General features: G+C 55.8%; 1 protein-coding gene and 1 long non-coding RNA gene across 22 annotated transcripts in view; one reads left to right on the top strand and one right to left on the bottom strand.

Moving 5' to 3' along the window:
- The window catches only part of LMNA (lamin A/C), a 50,327-nt gene that overhangs the window by 20,477 nt on the left and 7,159 nt on the right, over window positions 1–22,691 (top strand). For 8 of the 20 annotated variants that reach the window (XM_085020155.1, XM_085020161.1, XM_085020154.1 and 5 more), the window contains 2 exons: window positions 9,461–10,057; window positions 21,953–22,109. In XM_085020155.1, the coding sequence (XP_084876281.1) occupies window positions 9,702–10,057; window positions 21,953–22,109 (513 nt within the window). In that variant the 5' untranslated portion in view covers window positions 9,461–9,701. 20 annotated transcript variants of the gene reach the window in all.
- LOC146404051 (uncharacterized) lies at window positions 524–6,581 on the bottom strand. Of its 2 annotated transcripts, none has more exons than XR_014844116.1 (2): window positions 5,530–6,581; window positions 524–4,009 (listed from the first exon to the last, which is right to left on the bottom strand). It is a non-coding gene; the product is annotated as an uncharacterized LOC146404051 (long non-coding RNA). The 2 variants fall into 2 exon arrangements; XR_014844117.1 differs by having other exon boundaries at window positions 5,533–6,554.

The following is a 22,691-nucleotide window of genomic DNA, read 5'->3' as shown; positions in this document are numbered from 1 at the left end:
TTTCCCTAGCCCAACCTTCTGTCCTGCTATGAGCTTGGGTTGGCCTGGGGTGGGGGTGGGGGGGAAGTAGGAGGGGTGACCCCACAGATATGTGTGCGAGGAGCCTGCTCGGTGGGGGTGAAGGGCTGAGGAGAACATAATGGCTCACCCTTTTTTTTTTTTTTGTCTTTTATGAGGGAGGAGTCTGGAAAGCCTTCTAGCTACTGGTCTCCCTCCTCCTTCCTCCTTGCTTAGCAACTGTTGCTGGGTAAATATTTGCCCCACCAGGAGCTGGGGCTGGATTGCTGGTGTCAGCCCCAGGCAGCTGCCCCTCTCCTCAATTCCTGTGCCTCCCCTCTGCCCAGCTCTCTGCTCCTGGATCCCCTGGTCCGGACTCCCCCCAGTTACCTCAAAGCTCAGTTCTTTCTCCCTCATAGTAGACTTTCTCTCCAACCTCCTCCCTCTACCCACTCTTTTTTTTGTTTTGTTTTGTTTTGTTTGGTCTTTTTGCCTTTACGTGAGCCACTTCCGCGGCATATGGAGGTTCCCAGGCTAGGGGTCGAATCAGAGCTGTAGCCACCAGCCTACGCCAGAGCCACAGCAACTCAGGATCCGAGCCGCGTCTGCAATCTACACCACAGCTCACGGCAACGCCGGATCGTTAACCCACTGAGCAAGGGCAGGGACCGAACCCGCCACCTCATGGTTCCTAGTCGGATTCGTTAGCCACTGCGCCATGACGGGAACTCCTCTACCCACTCTTATCTCTCCCTTCATCCCCATTTGCCCTCTGTGATCAACTCTCTCTCATGCATCCTCCACTAAAGTACCTGAGTGAAGCCCCCCCTCTGAGCCAGACCAGTCCCCTGCCTCTACCCTCCCCCGCCCCCCGCACCCCCTGGGAGTTGAGCCTGACTGTGGCTTCTGGTACATCGCTGTGCTCACTGAACCCCAGACCTCACCTCTCTGCCCCCACCCCGAAGCCTTAGTTCAGCTGTGCCGAGCTCCAGGCAGGGAGAGGAGAGGGCATGCGGGATGTTTTGAGGACGTCCCATCCATCCTCCCCGCCAAGGCCAGGAAGCTCCGCTTCAGGAAGCCAGCCCCATTTTCACCTCCTTTGGGGATGGGATTGAGGGAATCATGGCCAAGAGGAAACAGATGCCCTCTTGGCCCCTCCCTGGGCAGCCTGAGAGCACACCAGCCTCAGGCCACTCGTGCATCCTGTCCCTCCCAGCCAGGTCCCTGCTGCCCTACCACTGCTCCAGTGGCTCCCCCATTACCTGCCACTCAGGGGTCAAGGGCCAAAGTGAAGTGGGCTCTCAGGGAGCCCTGTAAGCTTTGGATTTACTAGACAAAGAGGGCAATTGGGGTGTTACTCTGGGGCTAGCCTGTGGGCTGGCATAGGGATAGTGGGACAGGGGAATCTGGGGAGCTGGATCAAGGCAGGTCTAGAAAGGAGGGGGTTGGCTTGCATGATGTCCTTAGACTCCTCCCAGCTCTGAAGTTCTGGCTTCTAAGCAATGACTGATGAAGCACTGGCCCAAGGCAGTCCCTTCCATCCCATGGAGTCTCCCTCCAGGAGCTCCTGACCTTGGCCAAGGCCCTGCCCATCCACCTGCCACACGTGGCCGCCACTAATCCAGAAGTGCCCTTTGATCTGTTCCCCCATCAGGAAATCTCCTGCAGATTAACCACCATCCTCCCCGGGGAGAATTTGCTTTCCCAGTTGACCTCCCTGGGGTGAGTGCCAAGGGCTAGCCTTGGAAGGGGACCCTGAGGAACTTAGGGGCTGCAGGGGCTGGGAACCCAGGTTGGTTTTATGGTGAGGCTAAGCAAGGTGAAGCTCAGGGATCCACAGTGGCACAGGCCTTCCCAAGACCCTTAGAGGAGCCTGACCAGGTTTCCACGTGTTCACTTATCTGTGTGAAATCTGTAAAAGATATTCTCATATTTTTAAGATAGAGCCTCCCCACAAAAATTGGATGGACACTTAGGAAGACCAACTGTCCGGTTTTGCCAGGAACTGTTCGGGTTTGAGCACTGCAAGGCCCTTGTCCTAGGAAACTCCTCAGTGCTCTGCAAACAGGACAGGTGGCCACTAGTTTCAGGCCCCACATTGGGTAACGTTTGCTCAGCACCTGGACTGGGGGGGGGGGAAACGGATCCTTTTCTGCCTCACTTCCTGGAAGCCTCTCGGCGCCTAGGGCTTGGGGACCCTTTTCGCCGGCCCCAGTTCTGGAGTTGTGGCGCTTCTGTTTGTTTCCTTGGCAACAGGGAGAGGAAACCCCCATTTAGGAGACCCGGGAGGCCCCGGCAACCACACACACACAGACACACACAGACTCACAGGCAGCCGCCCACACGCAGGCGCCTGCGTCAGAACCAGCCGTCAGCACTGCCCGCCTCCGGGCGGCGGGGGCGGGGGGGCGGGAGAGGAACCACCCCGCCGGAGTCCGGAGTCGCCCTACCAGCCCGAACCGATCTGCCCTGGAGGGAACAAGCCCCGTCCCCTTGGCTCCGCCCACGTCTCCGGGGCCCCGCCCCTTCCTACGTCTACCTCCCCTCCCCCACCCTCACCAGGTGGGGCGGGGCCAAAGCTGGGAGATAGGGAGCAGAGAGGACGAAGTCACTGCGGAATTCCTCTTTGGCTCTTGTCTGGTGTGTACCGTGGCAGTATTTTGGTGTGTATTGTGACGGTTCCAGGAAGCCTGAGGCTCACAGGTGGGGCGGCTCTCTGGGCCCATTTGAGTGGGGGATGGGGTTTGGAATGTCGGGCAGGGACTCCTGGGCAGACTCTCGGATTTTGCTGTTGGATGGAGCTCCTTTGGGGTCTGGACTGAAGGGAGGTGGGATGTAGTTAACCTGGAGGCAAATCCCTGGAGTTTGGGACCTGCTTCTGTCTCTTGTTGTGTGGCCTGGAGCATATCAGTTAACCTGGCCCAAGTCTCAATCTCCGTATCTGTATAATGGGCATCATGGTGTTTGCTTTGTGCATCTCAGAGAGGTTTGAGAGGGTTAAGGTAGTAATCTGGATTTTGAAAAGATGACACCTGGGAGACCTGCCCAGCCAAATGTGAAGTGTAAAGGGTTGGTTCTGTGCTCATTATCTAGCGGCCCTGTCTGGCCTGGCTGGAGCACCCAGGGAAGATAGCCAGCCCTACACTGACCCCTGCAACCCCTGCCTCATCATGGTAGCGATAATGCCCATCCCTTGAGGTCGATTAGCCCCTTCCAGTATGTCCAGAGTGATGTCCTGTCTCCTACAGTAGTGTGAAATAGGGTCCGAGTACTATTTGGGGGTTTCTGGCTGTGTTTGGGCAAATCTTAGCTTCTCCAGCCTGAGAAGCCCACTTTGTAAAGAGAGGGGTTTAATTCTCAGAGCCCTGGGGGCCTCTTAGGGGAGGGGCAAAGGATCACCAGGCAGGGGTCCCTAAACTTCCCTGCTAGAGAGACTCTGCCTCTGTCATTTAGTATATTGGGCTTTTGGGGTGAAATTTCATTCAAATGAGGGGTTCACTGGCTTTACAAAAGGCCATCAAACACGCTCCTTCTGAGGGCCTTCCCAGCTAAACTAAGCCAAGCTAATTGTTCTAAGCCTGCATCATTCCATCTAGCTGGGTCCGGATGGGAAGAAGGCAGTTACTCAGCTGGACTATCTTAGGTCAATTAGTCAACTTCTCGGAGTTTGGGTTTTTGGTATATAAAATGCAGATAATAATACCTTCCTCATAAGGCTGAAGTCAAGATGAAGTGGGATCAGCCCCACATGGCCCCTAGCCCAGTGCCTGGTATGTGGCAGCTACTTAAAGAACAGCCAGGTCCTTCCATACCACCTGTGCAGGAGTGACTCAGCAGTTCAACAGGTGTTTAGTACTTGACCCTGTGATCAAAGAATGAATAAGACAGGGACCCTCCCTCCAAGCACTCTAGGGAGTTCCTGTTGTGGCTCAGGGGAAACAAACCTGACTAGTATCCATAGGGATGCAAGTTTGATCCCTGGCTTCGCTCAGTGGGTTAAGGTAATCCATCGCTGCTGTGAGCTGTGGTGCAGGTTGCAGACGTGGCTCAGATCTGGCATGGCTGTGGCTGTGGTGTAGGCCAGCAGCTACAGCTCCAATAGGACCCCTAGCCTGGGAACCTCCATATGCTGTGGCTGTTGCCCTAAAAAGACAAAAAAAAAAAAAAAAAAACAAAACCCAGAAACATTATAAAGGGATTCCCAAACCATAGCCTTGAATCTCCAAATCACCCCCTATTTCCTAGACCCTCTCCCAAAGAGTCACCCCTTCCCACCCCTGTGGGGGCATATAACTGTCTCCCAATGGCCTAGGTCCCACTGGAATCCTCCTCTCTCCCACTCCTACCTGTCCAGAATTACAGCCTGACAGCTAAGTGCTTGGCTTTCAGAGCAGGCCCACCTGTATCACAATCCCAGTTCTGCTACTAATCATATGACCTTATACAAGTGTTTCTCAACTGGATGTGATTTTGCCCCACAGGAGACATTTGGCACCTTCTGAAGACATTTTTGATTGTCATAACTGGGGGCAGAGGGCTAGGGATACAGCAAAACATCCCATATGCTTAGACCCACCCCTCACAGCAAAGAATTATCTGGCCTAAAATGTCAAGAGTGCCAGCTTTGAGAAACCCTGCCTTAGATGAATAATTTAACCTCCTTAGACTTCAGTGTCCCCATCTGTAAAATAGGACTAATAGTAGTGTTTACCTTATAGATCTATTGCATAGGTTCAACAAAGTCACGCAAATACCTAGTGTCTAATAATAGTAGTTACTCCACACATCCTCCCTACACAAATCATTATTAGAATGCCTCTGGAATCCCTCCTGGCTGCACCCTTCTGCTGAGCCCGCTCCGTTTAGCTTGCCTCTTGCCAAGGCCTGTGCCTCTGACTCCTTCCTCGCTGGTCTCAATGCCTCCCTCCTCTCCTTATTGAGCAGCCAGAATCCTTTCCCTCAGACCCCCGTCCCCAAACCAGGCAGGAGGCTGCCTCCATCTCCCCCTTCTCCCATCCTGCCTCTCCTCCTGCCTCACCTCCAGTGTCTCCCTGCTCAGCTCAGCTGTGCACCCTCAGCTCTTTCCCGCCTCACAACCTCTGCACAGACTTCCTCCCCCAGCACCAGTCCACCCCCGCTCCTCCCACGTGTCCTGACAAAGTGGCATAAGATAGTGAAGAAGTCCTGGAGCAGGCAGCCTGGTCCGAGTTCTGAGCTTGGCCTCTCGCTTACTGTCTGGTTTTGGGAATGTCAGCCTCAGCTGTAAAACAGGGACATGTTCTCCAGTCTATGAGGTGGTTTGGGAACCAAGATGAGAATGTATGTGAAAACTTGCAGCTGTAAAGAGCATCAAGGTATAAGTCACCCAGTTTATTGAGCATTGTCCCTTTTTTTTTTTTTTGTCTTTTTTTGCCTTTCCTAGGGCTGCTCCCTATGGTGGGTCCCAGGCTAGGGGTCGAATTGGAGCTGTAGCCACCAGCCTACGCCAGGGCCACAGCAATGTGGGATCTGAGCTGCGTCTGCAACCTGCACCACAGCTCATGGCAACGCCGGATCCTTAACCCACTGAACAAGGCCAGGGATTGAACCTGCAACCTCATGGTTCCTAGTTGGATTCGTTAACCACTGCGCCACAACGGGAACTCCAAGCATTGTCCCATTTTATTTTCATAGCCCTCACCATCTTCTAACAGATTATAAATTTTGTCTTTTATTTATGGACCATCTCCCTCCACTAGGATGTCAGCTCCATGAGTTACTGCTGTATACCTAGTGAGTAGAGCAGTGCCTCATATACAGCAGGTGTCCAATAAATGTTTGTTGGATGAGTGAATTCTCCTGTAAACTCTTAAACCTACCTCCTCCAAAAAACCTACCTACCTTCCTTTTTTCCTTTCTTTCCTGCCACATCAACAGCATGTGGAAATTCCAAGGGCAGGGATTGAACCTGTGCTACAACAGTGACAATGCCACTAGGATCCTTTACTCCTAGGCCACCAGGGAATGCAAGAAGCTTCCCTTTATTTCTTTGTGTGTTTGCGTGTGTGTGTGTGTGTGTGTGTGTGTGTGTGTGTGCTTGTTTGCCATTTCTAGGGCTGCTCCCGCAGCATATGGAGGTTCCCAGGCTAGGGGTCTAATCAGAGCTGCAGCTGCTGGCCTACACCAGAGCCATAGAACTCGGGATCCGAGTCGAATCGGCAACCTACACCGCAGCTCATGGCAATACTGGATGCTTAACCCACTGAGTGAGGCCAGGGATCGAACTTGCAACCTCATGGTTCCCAGTCTGATTTGCTAACCACTGAGCCACGATGGGAACTCCAAGAAGCCTCCCTTTAAATGCATGTTAATTGGTGTTCTTGCTGTGGTACAGCGGGATCTGCTGGTGTCTCTGCAGTGCTGGGACACAGGTTCAATCCAGTCTGGCATGGTGGGTTAAGGATCCAGTGTTGCCACAGCTCTTGGTTACAACTGTGGCTCGGTTCTGATCCCTGGCCCAGGAACTTCAAGTGTCCTGGCGCAGCAAAAAAAAAAAAAAAAAAAAAAGAAAAGAAAAGAAAAAGAAAATTAAAAAAACACAAAAATGCATGTTACTTAATTGTTGCAGCATCCCCATTTTATACACAAGGAAACTGAGGTTGAGTGAAAGGGGAAAACTCACCCAAAATCACTCACCCCAAAAATGGCAAGGCCAAATACATTTGTTCATTTAAGACACACTGAGCACCTCCTGTATGCCAGGCACTGGGCCAGGTGTTAGGGACACAGATAGCCAGGCCCTGGTCCCTCCTGTCCTTCATAGCACTTTTGGGAGGAAGGGTCATAGGGGGAGGCCCAGGATGCTATGGAAACAGAGTAGGGCCCTGACTCCAAACCACCCCTTGGACTCAACCACTATTTTCTGATATCACTTATTAATGTTCCAGCTCCCACACTTCTGGAATCCATTTGGAATTCATTTTCCAGTTCAGGGTTCTATGCTGCCCTTTAAACCACCTGTGCTTGATTTTTCCACCCCCCCTCACCCTCTTTTCCCTACCAGTGGGCACCTCCCTTGAGAGCAAACATAGTAGCCCAACCCCCATGTCTTCGATAAGACATGAGACAGATGAGGCCCAGAGCATTCAGTAGCAGATCTGTCACTACATAGTAAGTGAGAGGCAGGATTGGAACCTGGTCTCCACCCAGTCACAACTCCCACCATCCTCACCCCCAGGAGGCTGGTGTCCTCGTGTCCTCTGAACCTGCCTTCCCTGCTCTCTCCTGCTTCTTCAGGGACTGGTGATCTACACCCTGGCAGGAGGAAGGCAGAGGAATCTTTGGGATTCAGAGTTAGGATTGAATATTCAAGATAAAGGCCCACTTTGAAGTTCAGGTTTAGGATTGAGGCCATGGTGGTGGTAGTGGTGGGGGCACCCTTTGGAAACAACCTAAAGTGAAATTTAGGGTAAGATCCCCCCTCCTTTCTCCTGCCTCTTTTCTCCAAAGATGGGGAGGTCCGGGATAGGAAGGGTTAAGTGTGGTTTTGCTTCCCCAGCCAGGAGGGGAAGCCTGGCCAGGCAGGGACTGGGTGGGGCAGAGGGCGTGCTGGAAGGGGGGCTGAGGCAGTGGGAACAGCCAGTGTCCCTCATGTTTCACTGGCTCACCCACCCCGCCTCTGCTTCTGGTTTGGGGAACACAAGAGGGAGAAGCAGAACGAGACTTTTTGTTTTGTCTGGGAAACTGAAGGTGGGTACCACGCCCTCGCCCTCGGGGAGAGGGCTACAGGGAGGGGAAGCCCTATCTCAGGTCCCCTCAACTGGGTGCCTCCTGGATACTCACTATACAGCCCAGTAGCCCCCCCCCATGGAAACCTAAGCATCCCCCCCCCCAACACTCTGAGTCCTGCCTTCATCCCACTCCAGTCCCTTGTCTCTCTGAGGCCAGCTTCAGAACCCAGAACAGAGGACCTGTCCAGCTCAGCTTCCCTTGTTTATCCTGGAGCTATAAGGAGTTAGCAACATAATTTAATTTCCCAGGTTCCTCATCAGAGAATCAGCTGTGGGAGGCACAGGGGCAGGGCAGGAAAGTGCATGGGTTCGGGAGCCTGAGCCACTGCCACCTCTTAGGATGAGATGGTTGGTAGGGCCAGGATCAGGGGAGGGGAGTAGAAGGCTGATCAAAGTGTGTGTGTATGGGGGTTCCTTGGTGAGTCCTGAGGATGGAAGAAGCTCCAGAGCCTGGGGTGGGGAAGCCTGGGAACTTGGGTGATCCTGTTTTGTGAGAGGGCCTGGCCTCTCCCCAGAGCCAGTTGCAAAGCAGACCTGGCCAGAGAGGAATGTAGAGATAAGTGCAGTGCTGGCCCCGCAGCCAGCGAGGTTGTGGGAATCTTTGCTGTCCCTACCTGCTCCCCCACCCCCTAACCCCGTGTCTGGCTGAAAGCAGGATGGAGACCCAGCATTGGTTGTCCAGCACCCTGCTCTGCTCCCCCTTTCAGGCCCCTCTGGGAACCACAAAAATCTGGAACCTGGTGTCCTGGCAGTGTGATGAATGCATGCACAGCTCTGGTATCTGTTTTAAATTATCCATTAAAATAAGTACAGTCTTGGAAAAAAAAAAAAGTACAGTCCTGGAGTTGGCGGGGTGGGGTGAGGAGCAGAAAGGGACTGAAGTGGGAAGAAACCTAGGCAGTCTCTTTCTCCAGTTGCCTGGGTCCAGAGGAAGGGAGCAGGGGAAGGGAGGCAGTGCCTGGGTCATATGCTTGGCCATCTCTGGGGTTTGCGGCTTATTCCTCGGGTCTACAACCCAATGGTTAGCCTTGGAGGGAGATTAAACTGGGGCAGGAGATAGGAAAAGAGTGACCCCAAACTCCTGGTCTCTACCTCCAAATTTGAGGGTGTAAAAAGGAACTCAGGATCCAGAACTTTGCTGTAGCCCTCCCTGCAACCACCCCAGGGAACACAGGCTTTCCTTCCCCACCCTACCCTGGCATACTGAGATGCAGCTTTGAATGGGCTGCCCACATGGGGGGTGGGGGAGGAGGGGTGACTCACTATTACTATGGGGAGGAAAGGGGGAGCCTGTGGTGGAAGAAGAGTGAGTCACCCCATGGGCACCAGCCTCAGCCCTCCCCCCACCTTCCTGGATCTGCCTACCTGGCGCCTTCCCTTGCTTTAAGGCAGCTTTACCTCTCTCCCCTATCCTTTGCCCACCCACTCTCACCCTTTGGCTCTGCCCTCTGCCCCCCAAAGGCCAGAGGTAGTGGGGACAAGCTGGCAACTTGTCAACTGGCAGTGGGGACAAGTTAAGCCGGCAGGGACCTGGCTGCGCGAGCTTCAGCGAAGCCACAGGCAGCTGGGGGTGCGCTAGAGAGGGTGGGGCGCCGACTCCGCCAACGCCGGGCAGTCCTCACCCCTCCCACTCTCACCCCAGTGGGTTAGAGACGGCCCCTTTAAGAGCAATGGCCCCTCCTCCCATTCCCTAGACCTATTAGAGCCTTTGCCCAGGCGCCGGTGACTCAGTGTTCGCGGGAGCGCCGCATCCACACCGGCCAACCCAGATCCTGAGGACGACAGCGTCTGGCCCAGATCCCCACGCCTGCCAGGAGCGAGCCGAGAGCCAGCCGGCCGGCGTGCTCCCACCTCGATCAGTCTCTGTCCTTGGCCTGAGCCCCGCGCCCTTCCCGGGACCTCTGCCCCGCGGGCAGCCTTGCCACCCTGCCGGCCATGGAGACCCCGTCCCAGCGGCGCGCCACCCGCAGCGGGGCGCAGGCCAGCTCCACCCCGCTGTCGCCCACCCGCATCACCCGGCTACAGGAGAAGGAGGACCTGCAGGAGCTCAATGACCGCTTGGCGGTTTACATCGACCGTGTGCGCTCACTGGAGACGGAGAATGCAGGTCTGCGCCTTCGCATCACCGAGTCTGAAGAGGTGGTCAGTCGCGAGGTGTCTGGCATCAAGTCTGCCTACGAGGCCGAGCTCGGGGATGCCCGCAAGACCCTCGACTCGGTGGCCAAGGAGCGCGCCCGCCTGCAGCTGGAGCTGAGCAAAGTCCGCGAGGAGTTCAAGGAGCTCAAGGCACGGTGAGTGCGCCCAGGTGGCGACATGCGTCATGCGTGGCCGCCGGGGGCGGGGGGCGGGGGGATGCGGAGAGAAGCAGAGAGGGCCCGTCGACCGTCGCCCCTGCCCGGCTCCAGGCGGCCGGATAACTTTGCCTTATAGTCTCCTCCCTCCCCGGAACCGCCCCCGGCGGGTGACTGGCAGTGCCAAGGGAAATTGTCAAGACAGGACAGAGAAGGGAGGGGTCCTGGGAGAGGGTGGGTGTATATAAGAAATAGTGGAGGCATCAGGGCCAAGTAGGAGCTGATGGCAGGCCCACATTCTGTCAGGGTGGGATTTGCCAGTCATCTGGGGCCTGGGGGAGCACCTTGGGCCAAGGGGAACTGGCCCTGCTATGTCTAAGAAATCTGGGCACCCAGGACACTTTGGAGTGGGTGAAAGGGCCCTGTTAGAACTTTCTTGGCAGGCTTGGCACGATGCCAACTTTGCCTAGCCTGGCTCTGAACACATGACACCCACTTAGACAGAGATCTCAAGCTGGTGGATAGCCAGTGGTGCTGGAGAGAGATCGCCAAAGCAGAGCTGACTCCCTTTTACCCCTGTAGGGGCATGGCGACGGCCCCCTTGGCATGACCTTTTCCAGGGTTCTTTCTAAGAGTTGGGAAGCTCTCCCTCACTCCCGGCATGTCTGGGATCTTCTCTGGTCTCTGACAGGCCAACCAAATAGCTCCCGGAGAGCGGCTCCCCCGCAGCTCCCACAGCCCTTGGCCTGCTTGGCCCAGGAATGCAAGGGAGGGAGGGAGACAGAGGGCAGAGGCTCCCAGCTCAGGAAGTTGTGCTAGGCCCAGGTCTGCACCCTCCAACTCTCCCCGCCTCCCCCTACCCCACTCCCAACCTCTGTCTGGAGTCTTTGAGGGTTGGGGGCTCTGTCTCTCCCTGCCTCCCTCCTTGGGGTGAGCCACTTTCATTTTCCCAACCAAGTCCAGCAGTCTTTGCTCTTTTGCTCTGGCCCGTCCTCTCAGCCACTGACGTGTGGTTTTTTTTTTTTTTTTTAATCTTTGCTTTATTAAACTACTGGAATATAGTGACATTTTTGAAATCCAGCCGTTGGAAGCTTTAGGCCACTCCTACCTCACCCATCCCTGCCCCACCCTGCCGCACCCTACTTGGCCCCTCCCTCTTTTCTAAGACAGGCCTTTGGAACTGGGAAGTTTAGGCCCTCTGCAGCTCCCCAAGAATTTGTTTCCCTCCTCTCTGGTCTCCTTTTCTCTACTCAGACCTCAGCCAGAGAGCACTAAAGGTGCTTGGAGACCCCTGGTGGAGGAGTGGGGGGCCCTATGGTTTGGCTTCCCTTCTTTGCATCATCTTCTCCAGACCCATGCCCTTCTCTGAACCACTCTGTATTCCGCGTTCTTTATACCCTTTGGCTAGCCCCCAGCCCCAGGCGAGGTGGCTGTGGCAGATCCATCCCCCCTGTGAAGGGTGATGGAAATTGTGTGGGGAGGCAAGGTGACTTTATTTCTGTTGAAAGGGATCGCTCCTGCCTTTGTCCCTTTAGTTAGGCGGACAGACAGGAGGCCAGCTAGGGGAGTCCTGGAGTATTGGTGTTCTAAATCAGTCCACTCAGCTGCCAAACTGCTACCTTGCAAGATCCCTGTGAAGGGCATTCTTAGCAGATCTTTTTTCTGGGGAAGACATTGATCAGGGAACAGAAAGAGTGGAGGCTACGGTCTCTCGCTCACTCAGCCACTCCAGTTTGTCTCCTCTGTCTCCTGGTGCAGCTGTCCCGGCTGGGACACCAGGCGGGTGTGCGCACACGTGGGGCAGGGCCGGGGGTGGTGTGTGTACTTGTTATATTTAGCCACCTGCCTCTCCTCTCCCCCACTGATCCTGGCAGGGGAGGCTGGGCTTCCGGAAAAGGGGGGTGGGTTTGCACACCTGGATCCTAGGCTGATGGGAGGCAGGGTGGAGGCATAGGGGGCTCCGCCTGGGGTATCTGTCCCTTTCTACCTCCCCCACAGGGAGGAGCCAGGATTCCTTGCTCCCTTTTCCGTCTGGCGTGCTCAGGGTGAGGTGAAGAGTGGAAAAAAGAATTTGGGAGAGGAAGAAAGGCATTGTTCTAACTCCTCCCACTAAAGCCTAGAAAGAAGGTGTTGTCTGGTTTAATGTTTAATTAGAGCTCAGAGTTCAGGGCCAGACTTTGGGTTGGGATGCAGAGTTATCTGTAAAATCTTGTGGCAATTCCTGGCCCAACCTGGGTAACTTGGCCACACCCTGGGACTTGAGGCACCCTTTCATTAGGCTGGGTAATAGGCTCTGAGCAGGACCCCCCCCCTTTCCTGCACCCACAGACACATCCACACGTCCCTCTCTACCCTGGAGCCTGAAGGATCTGGACACCTAAGTGCAGGAAGACTGAGGAGGTTAAAAACATTAGGGAAGGTCTGCCTGGGGTTCAGGCTTTAAGCTAGGCCCCACCCTAGGCAGGCCGGCTGAGTGGATGACTCACATGCTGCCCCCCCTCCCTCCCACCCTGGTGGCTTTACAAGAGACAGCAGGAGACAGAGTGGGGACAGCAGATGGCTTAAAGGGAAGGATGGGGGCCTGAAGGGCTGCGTCTTCTGCTCCCCACTCGCCACTGCTTTGTGGGATCCTTTTCTGCCTCCTTCCTTAGGCTGTCTGTTGGCAGTCTGCAATGGGGCTCCTGACAGGCAGTGTGCACAAGTAGTTCTAGAGTTGAGTCCAGAACTACAGGCTTGGGCTGTGGGATGGTGCCAGGGTCTGTGTCTTCCCGTGCGGAACTGGTGGAGGAAAGCTGAGTCAGAAGTGGGGAGATCCTGAGCCCACAAAGCAGAAGCGCCTCTTCCCCCAGGACAGGGTCTGGGTGCTCAACGACTTCCTGAATTGCCCGCCTCATGCAGTCCCAGTTGGGGTAGGCAGGGACCTACCTGCTGACCCATCTTCATCCAGGCTCTCATCAAGATCAGAAAGCAAAAGCCAGAGAGGTGCAAAGGCTTGTCCCATGCCACACAGCAAGGGAGTGACAGGTCAAGACCTGAGCGCAGACCTTCAGACTCCAAGTTGAACGCTCATACCATTAAACCTTACTTCTCCAGCTTGGGAGACAGGTTGGAGGGTCTGGAAGGTGGGTTGGGGTGGCTGACGTGCACTCCTACAATCTGGAGATTCTGCCATGGGACTAGTTTTGCCTTAATGTTCAACGGTCCGGCAGGGTCTGTTAACACTTGACCAATCGCCTTTGCCCTCGCCTGTACCTAGAAAGATCCAGGACCCTGCCAGGCCGTAGATCATGAGATAGAGTTCTGAGAGGCTGGCAATTCGTGTCTTGAGACTGTCCTGGGACTTGTTGAGGGAACTGTCTGCCTGGAGCTGCAGGAGGCTGTGCCCTTTGGCAGATACATAAGGATAACGGGGATGGAGGCCTTTGAGGATACCTGGGCCCTGGTCCTCACTTGAGGGAGCTCCTTGGTGTGATCCCCTCTCCCGTCCACCCTGAAGTCCACATTCTCATTCAGCCAGAAAGAAGAAGGTACAGCTAACCCTGGGGGCTGAGCAGTGCGTACTTAAGGAGCCCAAGAGAAACAAGAAAGAAACCATTCTGTTAGGGCCCCATGAACTTGCCACCATCGATGCCCCAAGCTGGCACGTCCTGTGGCCTCCAGGAAACTGAGACTTACTCTTGCATGGGATGCACCCATTGTCCCCACTCCCAATCCCACCCCCAGTGATGCAGTAGCTTAGCGTCAGGGCTGAAGCCAGGGACAGCTGGGGGGACAACTGGTAGGAGATGCCGTCACCTACCAACTGTGCCCTCTGCTCTCCCTCCTCCCCAGTCCCTCACCACTTCTAGCAGCTGCGGCAGCCAAGACCAGGTCTGGCTTCGAGGCCCAGGGCAGTTCATCCCATTCTTATCTCTGTGGGTCCCCCATGGCTGAAGTTGACACAGGCCAAGCTCTAATATTCTTGGAGAAGTGGGAAAGAGGTTCTTTGAAGGAGGTTGCAGGGACTCCTGTTATTTAACAAGAGGCCAAGTGGCCCACCAACAAAATGACAGGCAGCATGAGGTAGAGGAAGCAGACCTGGCCCTTGGTGTCCTTAGTTCTAGGCTTGGCCCTGTCACTGAATTGCTGTGTGACTTAGAACAAATCACCCCCGTCTTGGAGTTCCCATTGTGGCTTGGTGGAAATGAATCTGACTAGCATCCATGGGGAAGCAGTTTTGATCCCTGGCCTCGCTCAGTGGACTGGGGATCTGGCGTTGCCATGTCTGTGGCGTAGGCCGGCAGCTACAGCTCTGATTGAACTCCTAGCCTGGGAACTTCCATGTGCTGCGGGTGTGGCCCTAAAAAGACAAAAGACAAAAAAAAAAAAAGAAAAAAGAAAAAAGAATCACCCTCGTTTCTGGATTTCCCAAATTATAAAAGAAAAAGAGTTAGGGCAGAGGGTCTCCAGAGATCCCTCTGGTTCCGAAGTAGTACAATGACCCACAAAGTGAGAAAACAGTTCTCTAAAATACTAATCTATAGGCGTTCTCTTGTGGCGCAATGAGTTAAGGATCCGGTGTGGTAGCTGCTATGGCGCAGGCTTGATCCCTGGCTTGGGAACTTCTACATTCTGAGATCCTGGTCAAAAAAATAAAATAAAATAAGTAGACTACTAAGCAGTAAATATTAAAATTGAATATAATTAATAGCCAATACTATTTCTCAATAGAAATCTTTCCCACTTGGCGTTCCTGTCATGGCTCAGTGGTAATGAACCCGACTAGTATTTATGAGGGCGGGTTCAATCTCTGGCCTTGCTCAATGAGCTGAGGATCCAGTGTTGCCTCAAGCTGTGATGTAGGTCGCAGCTCAGATCTGTCATGGCTGTGGCTGTGGCGTAGGCTGGCAGCTATAGCTCTGATTCGACCCCTAGCCTGGGAACCTCCATATGCTGTGGGCAAGGCTCTAAAAAGACCAAAAAAAAAAGAAACAGTTAATTTTATGACATTATAATCTTGGCTTATGCTTTGTTTTCATTGCTAGTATGAAAGAACCCTCGTTTTTTTTTGGCTGCCCTGCAGCATATGGAGTTCCTGGGCCAGGGATCAGACCCGAGCCACATTTGTGACCTACACTGCTGCAGGTGCACCATGCCTGATTCTTTAACCTACTGCACCGGGCTAGATATTGAACCTGTGTCCTGGCACTGCAGAGACGCCACCGATCCCATTGCACCACAGTGGAAACTCTGACCCTGTGGTTTTTAATGCCTCTCCCTTTAGGACATATCATGTAGGCTGTAGTGTGCAGGAGAGGGAGAGTCCTATGGACTGACGTTGGAGGAAGAAGGGAGGCTTTGAGGAAGGCAGGACCATTGCCTTAGTGCTGGCCAGGATCAGACAGCATGAGCCTGGGGCCTGCAGATGAAAGTTCAGAATGACCTTGAACTGCCCACCATCTACTCTTCCTGCACCCATTCTGGCTCCCGCCACCTGAGGCTGGGCTATGAGGAGGTCTTGGCCCTTAACAGTCTCTCACGGAAGGGGACAGTTTGGGAAGGAGGCCGGGTGGGGGTGGAGGGGACTCCCTCGGCCCGTTTGTGGGAGAGGAAGCCTGAATCCTGCCTGTCGAAGCCAGGAATAATTCTGGCTGGGATCCCAGGCCAAACGGAGTAGCTGAGTCATGGTAGAGGGCAGAGAAGAGAGTGGACGGGAGACCCTGAGCTTGTCCAGTCAGAGAAGCAAAAGGCTGAGGGGGTGGCCTTTTATTAAGAACTATGATGGGTGTTCTTGCTGAGCGGCAGCAAGAGGGATGAGGGTCTGAATCAGACGGGGGACGAACGGAGACAGGCAGAACACAGGAGTCTCTTTAGGGGTGGTTCAGGGGAGCTAGAGACCCTTGATTCAAGGGGTCCCATCCTAGGCAGCTGAGGGAGGGCTGTTTGGGATTGCCAAGTCACCCCCTTCCTCCTCCCAAAGCGCTAACACTGCCACCCTCTGCCGGCCAGGAGAGAGCATTGCATCTTCTTTGGCTGGAGCTGGAATGCAGTGGGACCAGAACGCCTGCGTCCTCCCCAACTTCCTCTCTCCATCTTGGAGTGCGGTTCCCACCCCCCTCCCACTGTTGTCAGGGTTAATAACCATGAACCACCAGATGGGGTGATACATCGTAAGAAGGAACTGCTGAGTCGCCTTCTTGTGGGGATCCCCTAAATGTCCCTCCTTTTGGCAGGTGGCCTCCCTCCCTCCCCCCAGGACATCCTACCTCTTCCTAGGCCATCCGTCTCCCCTCCATGCCCCCACTTCTTTTGGTCTGTCCGCGGGCGTCAGCCCTGCATTTTTGTGACACACAGGAATGATTTCTGGAGAGACAGGCCAGGAAGAAGCAAAGTGGTGTTTGGCACGGGACCTGGAGGGAGCGGTTGGTCAGGAAGCCCGCCGCCTGTTGTCCAGGACCCCAGCGCCCTGGCCTCTGGCCGCAGCCTCTCCTGCCTCTGTACAATGCCACGTTGATACACCCAGCAGCTGTGACTCAGGCCTGGCCTCCTGCCAAGCCCAGCGCCTCTGCTGGAGTTGTGTCTGAACATGTCAGCAGGCCTCCTGTCCCTCTTCTCGGCACCAGTTCCCCCATCCCGATCCTCCCTCTGCTTGGAATGAAGACCTGGCTTTGTCTGGGGCAAGGACAGCTGGGAGCCTGGGAGCTCTGGAAGGGGATCTGAGGGTCCTCCAATCCCAAGCATATGTGGCGGGTATCACGCCCAAGGGAGGGGTGTGGAAGCAGAGCCATGCCTGCTCTGGGGCCTGTGTCTGTGCAGGGAAGTCAAGGGTAGAGGGTCCTTACCGGGGGCCACCATGTGCTTTCCAGGTGTAAGACATTCGGAAGTTCACAGGGTGGGGTATGGGGAAGCTGAAGGCTTCTAAGTCCCTGGAACAACTCTTCCCCAGGTCCTCTCTTTAAGGTCCTCTTTACAGAGTACTGGCACCTTGAATGCCAGAGTGGGGAACCAGATGACCCAGCCTTCCCACATCCTGCCTGCACCTGAAAGTGAGGGCAGACCCACAGACCAGCCAAGAAACCAAGCCGTGGTTAACTCTGGGGGGGGGGACTGTCAAACCTCATGGCTCCACTCCCGGCAGAGGGGGTAGGTGATGTCTGAGGGCTGTTTCACTTGGTCTCTGTATCTTCACTCTCTGACTCGGGGTGGCTCCCAGCAATTGAGCAGAAGTCAAAGTGTCTCCCAGACGCTCTTCCTGGGTGTCTCTGTCTACTTTCTGCGTATGTCATGCCATTTTCTGTGTCTGTCCCCACCTGCTGTGAGTGTCCTCAGCTGACCTGGTGGGCAGATTTGTAGGGTCTGAGCCTGCCCTGCTTCGGGCCTTGCTTTCCTCACCTGTAAAAGGGCAGGAGTTGGTCCAGGAGGAGGTCCCCCTAGAAGCTTTGAGCATATGAACCTCCTAGCCCCAGGGCATTTGGGGACATACAGAAAAAGCCTGGAGACACACTTATAGCTGAAAACAGAATAAACTAGTAGGTAAAACAACAGCTGAACACGGTTGGGAGGGGGGGGAGGCCCAGGGCTGAAACAGGGCTCAGGGGAGGTGAGGGTGTGGATTTGGAATAGGTGGAGGGAAGGATACATTTCAGGGGGAGGAGTTGCTAGAACAAAAGGAGAGATGGTAGGAACGTGCGGGTTGGGCTGGAGGTGGCCACCAGAGCCGCCCCATCACCTGGCACGGAGTCAGCCTGGGCAGAGGTCTAGACGTCCGGGAGAAGAAGGGAGCGCTCTGAGACCCGCCAGGCGGTCTGAGACCCGCTGCAACGCCCCCTGCCCTGCCCTGCCCAGCCACAGGGGGCGCCCTTTCCTGTGAGGCAGGAAACGCCCGGGGCCCAGGGACCCATGCTTGTACGCCTACCCCCCCACCCCGCCCCGACCCCTCCCATCTCCGCCTGGAAGATGGGGAACTCCGAGGGCTGGTGAGGTTGGGGCCTGGCCGGGCGAGGGCGCCGGGGCGGGTCCGAGGGAGCCCGGTTGAGCTGGGCCGGCCCCTCCACCGCCCGCTCGGCCACCTGCTCCTCCCACTTTTTATTTTTAGCCCCAGCCCGATGTCTCTGCTCCCCTCAGCTCTTCCTCAGCCCCGCGGAGGAAATGGGGGCCTCTCCCTTGAGGCCTAGCAAGTTGCTCCCAGCAACCGGGCCCAAACAGACCTGCGGCCGGCCCTGGCTTCCATATCTGGCATCTGAGCTGGGCTGAGGAGGGTGACTCAGCGGGCGGGTCAGCGGCTGGCGTGGTGCCTACTCAGCCCCTCTGCTGTGCTGGCCCCCGCCCCCCACCAGCAGCCCTCGAGTCCTGGCCTGCAGTGGCCAGGGAGCCCGGCTTCCCTGTGCCGCCAGCCTCAGCCTAACAGGGCTCCAGCCTTGGGCCACACCAGCTCTCTTTTCTCCCTTATTCTTTTCCTCTCCGCGGTCCCGCCCTCTCCCGCCCCGCTCTTCCCTCCCTCTGAGATCAGATTTGCCAGCTGTGGGAAGAGCTGGAAACAGGATGCCCAGCCCTTCTTGCCTCACGAGCCCTCTGGGATGCAGCCACTCCTGTGCTGGAGCAGCCTGGCGGATGGGAGGGAGAGCACGGGCCGCACTGGCATGGCTCTGGGCCTGGGGCAGGTCGCGGGCAAAGCCTGGGTCTCCCCTGTGAGCAGTAGAGGATTTCCCGACCCCTGCCCGGGTATTGTCTGCCCGAGGATGAGTCACCTGCAGAGCCCCTGGTTCCCACCCTTCCCAGCTCCCCTTGCCTGCCGCACCCGGTCCTCCCTGCCAGCCCATTGTGGGATGGCAGTCAGCACGTGCCCAGCTTTCTCGCTGCCAACCCCCAGGGGACCTGGGCACGGGCAGCACCACCACCACCCTGGGGCTGAACTGCCTAGCCGGTGTCTGCTTGGGGTCCCTTCTGGGGCAGAAAACCCCAACTAGGGAAGAAATGGCATTTGGAGCTGGTGGGCAGGCAAGGCTAGGGAAGAGGCCAGAGAAGCACTGGTTCTGCACCGCCACCCCCAGCCGTCTCTTGGGGAGTGCGTGCGTGTGGCTCCCTGGCCACAGAGTTCCTGAGGTCTGAGTCACAAGCCCGTGAGCCATAGATGGTGCCTGCTTCCCCGCAGAAGGGAGCTCCCCAAGCCTGACTGAAAACCGCAAAGGCTTGTCCTCGCTTCCCTCTCTTTGCTCAGTGGTTTCCCTCTTCTGCAGGGTGTGTCTTCGTCCTTTCATCGCATCTCTTTTAAGCGCTAGTCGGAGCCTGCAGGAGGGGGAGGAAAATCGCCCCCTTAACTTCTTTGGAGGCGTGCTGGCATGGCAGGTGCCGGAGCAGTGCTGTGCTGGTTTCCAGCTCTGCTCCTGGCAGGCTGTGTGCCTGTTTCCTCAATCACCTAGTAATAGCACCTAGCTCCTAGGGAAGCCGTGGAGGTTAAATGAGTTAATGTTGTACTATTTAGCGCTGTGCCTGGTGCACAATCAGCTGTTTGCTGTCGTTACATCAGCACGAGTGCGAGCCTGAGTATTACCGTTAGGATTCCTACCGCCCCACCTTTGGGGGCAGTAGGATGTGAAGAGGTTCCACTGAAGGAGAAAGGCGACCATGCAGCTCCGTTTTCTTGCGTCAGGGTCGGCTTGGCACTGTCGCAGGAAAGGTCTTTCCAAGGAGGACTGAAGTTTCTCTTCTGGTGTCTGAGGAGGCCAGGGAGGCGGGACTAGGGAAGAGGCACTCTTGAGATGTCTTCCGGAAGCGCTCCTTCTTGCTTCTCCCAGCTCAGGCTGGCTGGATCCTGCCGGCTTCTCCCCTGTCTAGACCTGTGGCTTGGGGAGGCCAGTGGAGGAGGAGGAGCCCTGATCCGCAGCCAGAATTGACTGTGTTCCCGCGTGGTCCCCGTAGCTGCGTGTTGTGCTTGACATGGGGCCACTCACCTTCCTCCTCGGAGCCTCAGTTTCCTCATCTGTAAAAGGAGGGCGTTCAGCTGAACCTACACCAAGCTCCTTCTGGTTCCCTAAATTCTGAGAGTCTCCCCTCCTGGGATGGCCAGCTACAGCCGTTAGCCTGCAGGCTAGAGAGGCCTCTTCTGAGAAGTCCCTGCCAGCCTTGGAGCTGGCCCAGGGAGCTCGGAATCTATGTCGGCCGTGTCGCTTCACTTGACCAGCGGTTTTTCTTCTTTTTCTTCTCCCCCCCCGCCCCCCCTCAGCTGCCTCGGCTTCGGAAAAGTTCTGAAGTCATGGAAAGTTGGGGCTGTGCTTCCAGCCAGGGGCTGGGCCGGATGGCAGCCAAAACCTGAGCTGGGTTTTGACTTTATTTTTAGCTTTTCTGGCTGAGACGGAGGAGGGGAGACATCCTCCAGATCTGGAAGGGCCTCTTCTCACAGGAGACAGACATGGTTGCATTAAACAGCTTGTTCTGAAATGTGTCCAGAGGCCTGGACAGAGCAAGCGGGGAGGCGGGGTTGGGGGGGGCGCTTGCTCCAGGTCTCTGTGTCCTTCCCCTGCCTCTCTGGGCATCCCTCTGTCTCCCTCCCAGAAGAGCTTGGTTGTCGGTTTGTCAGGGAGGAGGTGACTCCTGTTTGAAATCGCCAAAGCCGGGTGGCAGGAGAACTCCGCCTCAGTCTAGGCCCCTCCCTCTAGAGCTTCCTCCAGTCTGGCCTTCTCCATCCTCCTTCACAGTGAATTGTTGGGTCTCTTGGAGCTGAGGGCTTTGGTGGCGGGAGAAAAATGTTGGCAGGGCCACTTTTCTCCTTTCCAGGAGAGAATTTTTCTCTCCTGCCCACGTTTGGTTTCCATCTGCCGTGGTGGGTTCATGCTTGAAGTCTGATGAGTTACAGATGGCAGTTGGGCCCAGGCCTCCTGGCTCTTTCCCTCTACTCCCTGGGTCTCGTTATGTTCTCTCACCACACACTGGTGAAGGGATCATTACAACTGGAAAGTTCTTGGGTTCCCCAGAGGTCTTTAAGAAAATAGGACCTCTATTTCTGCAGGTCACTATCCAGCAAAAATAATCAGGGGCCCAAAAAGGGAAGGGAGGTGGCAGGGGCGATCCCTCTTTGGTTGGTTGTAACTAAAGCTTTACCCAGTTTGAGGAGCTGGAGCTCAGATGGACCTCGAGGCCTGGGGGCTGCATCGGGACCAGACACTGAGGCTGGTGGTCAGCGGGTGGGGCTCAGCATTCTCAGGCTCTCCTGAGACCCAGAGGGAGGGAGAGAGGCTAGAACCCTTGTGCTCTGCCCAGATCAGGGGACCCAGCCTGGGGCTGAGAAGGGGAGGGGTCCATACCACGCCTGGTTGCCCTCCTCCCAGATCCGCCTGAACTTTACCCAGACTTCCCCTCCCCAAAGGGATTAGGGGAGGTGACCTACACCTTCTGGGCTCAAGGGCTCAAACCGAGATGGAGATGCGTTAGGGACGCATGGACCCCAGGGCTGGAAGCCTGGTTGTCTGGGTCCCCTGCAGGGAAAGAGGGTTGGCTGAATGGAAGGTGGGTGGAGTCAGGGAGAGAAGGTTAAGACCCTGTGTGGGAAGGGGCAGGAGACAAAGGTGGCTCTGTCTCTTTGGGAAAGAATGGGGGGGGGAGAGGGAAACACATTCATCTCACAGATCAAGCTTTGCCCTAGGCCCCAGGCACGTTCCTGAGCACTGAGTCATGGGAAGGGCAGAGAAGCAGGAAGGGGGTTTTGGGGACCTTGGGGGAAGTGGGAGTCCAGCCCCAGAGGCGGGCAGATGTAAGCAAATCAAAGCCAAGGATGCCCTCTCCTGGCAGTTTGAGGGATGGCAGAACCAGGCCCCAGAGCCAACCTCCCAGGAAGTGGCTCCTCTCCCTTCCTGGGGGACTTGGCTCTCTTTAGGGGCATAGACTCTTTCCCCTAAACCCCCTCTTCCTTGGCTTCTTTAGCAATACCAAGAAGGAGGGAGACTTGATGGCCGCCCAGGCCCGGCTCAAGGACCTGGAGGCTCTGCTCAACTCCAAGGAGGCAGCACTGAGCACCGCTCTCAGCGAGAAGCGCACGCTGGAAGGCGAGCTGCATGACCTGCGAGGACAAGTGGCCAAGGTGGGGCCCACCTGCCCCCTGTCCCCCTGCCCCCAAACAAATACACACTCTTCCACCCCAGGTGCTCTCAGGAGGTACCTGGTCTGACCTGTCACATGGCCTTGGAGCCATTCACGTGTCCTAGAATTGTTGTACCCATCCAGACCATATTGCACCTCCTTTGCTGCCCATGAAGTCCAGCAGCGTGAATTTAGAAGGATCCGTAGGAATTCCCATCGTAGCTCAGTGGTTAACGGATCTGACTAGGAACCATGAGGTTGCGGGTTCAATCCCTGGCCCCGCTCAGTGGGTTAAGGATCCGGCATTGCCGTGAGCTGTGGTGTAAGTTGCAGACTTGGCTTGGGTCCTGTGTTGCTGTGGCTGTGGCGTAGGCCGGCAGCAGCAGCTCTGATTAGACCCCTAGTCTGGGAACCTCCATATGCCATGGGTGCGACCCTAAAAGACAAAAAGACAAAAAGACAAAAAAAAAAAAAAGGAAAGAAAAAAAATCCATAAACCATTTCCATTTAACTTCGCAATGAATTGTGCCTGGCCCTGGATCCCTCCTGGTCTGGCCCTGCTATAGAGAGCTGTGATCTCTTT

The sequence above is a fragment of the Sus scrofa genome, chromosome 4 (assembly GCF_054392235.1).
Source record: "Sus scrofa isolate SSC_HxYL_T2T_F1_AM1 chromosome 4, Sscrofa_HxYL_maternal_Yorkshire_Landrace_v2.0, whole genome shotgun sequence".
Lineage (NCBI taxonomy): Eukaryota > Metazoa > Chordata > Mammalia > Artiodactyla > Suidae > Sus > Sus scrofa.
This window is presented reverse-complemented; position numbering and strand designations above follow the sequence as displayed.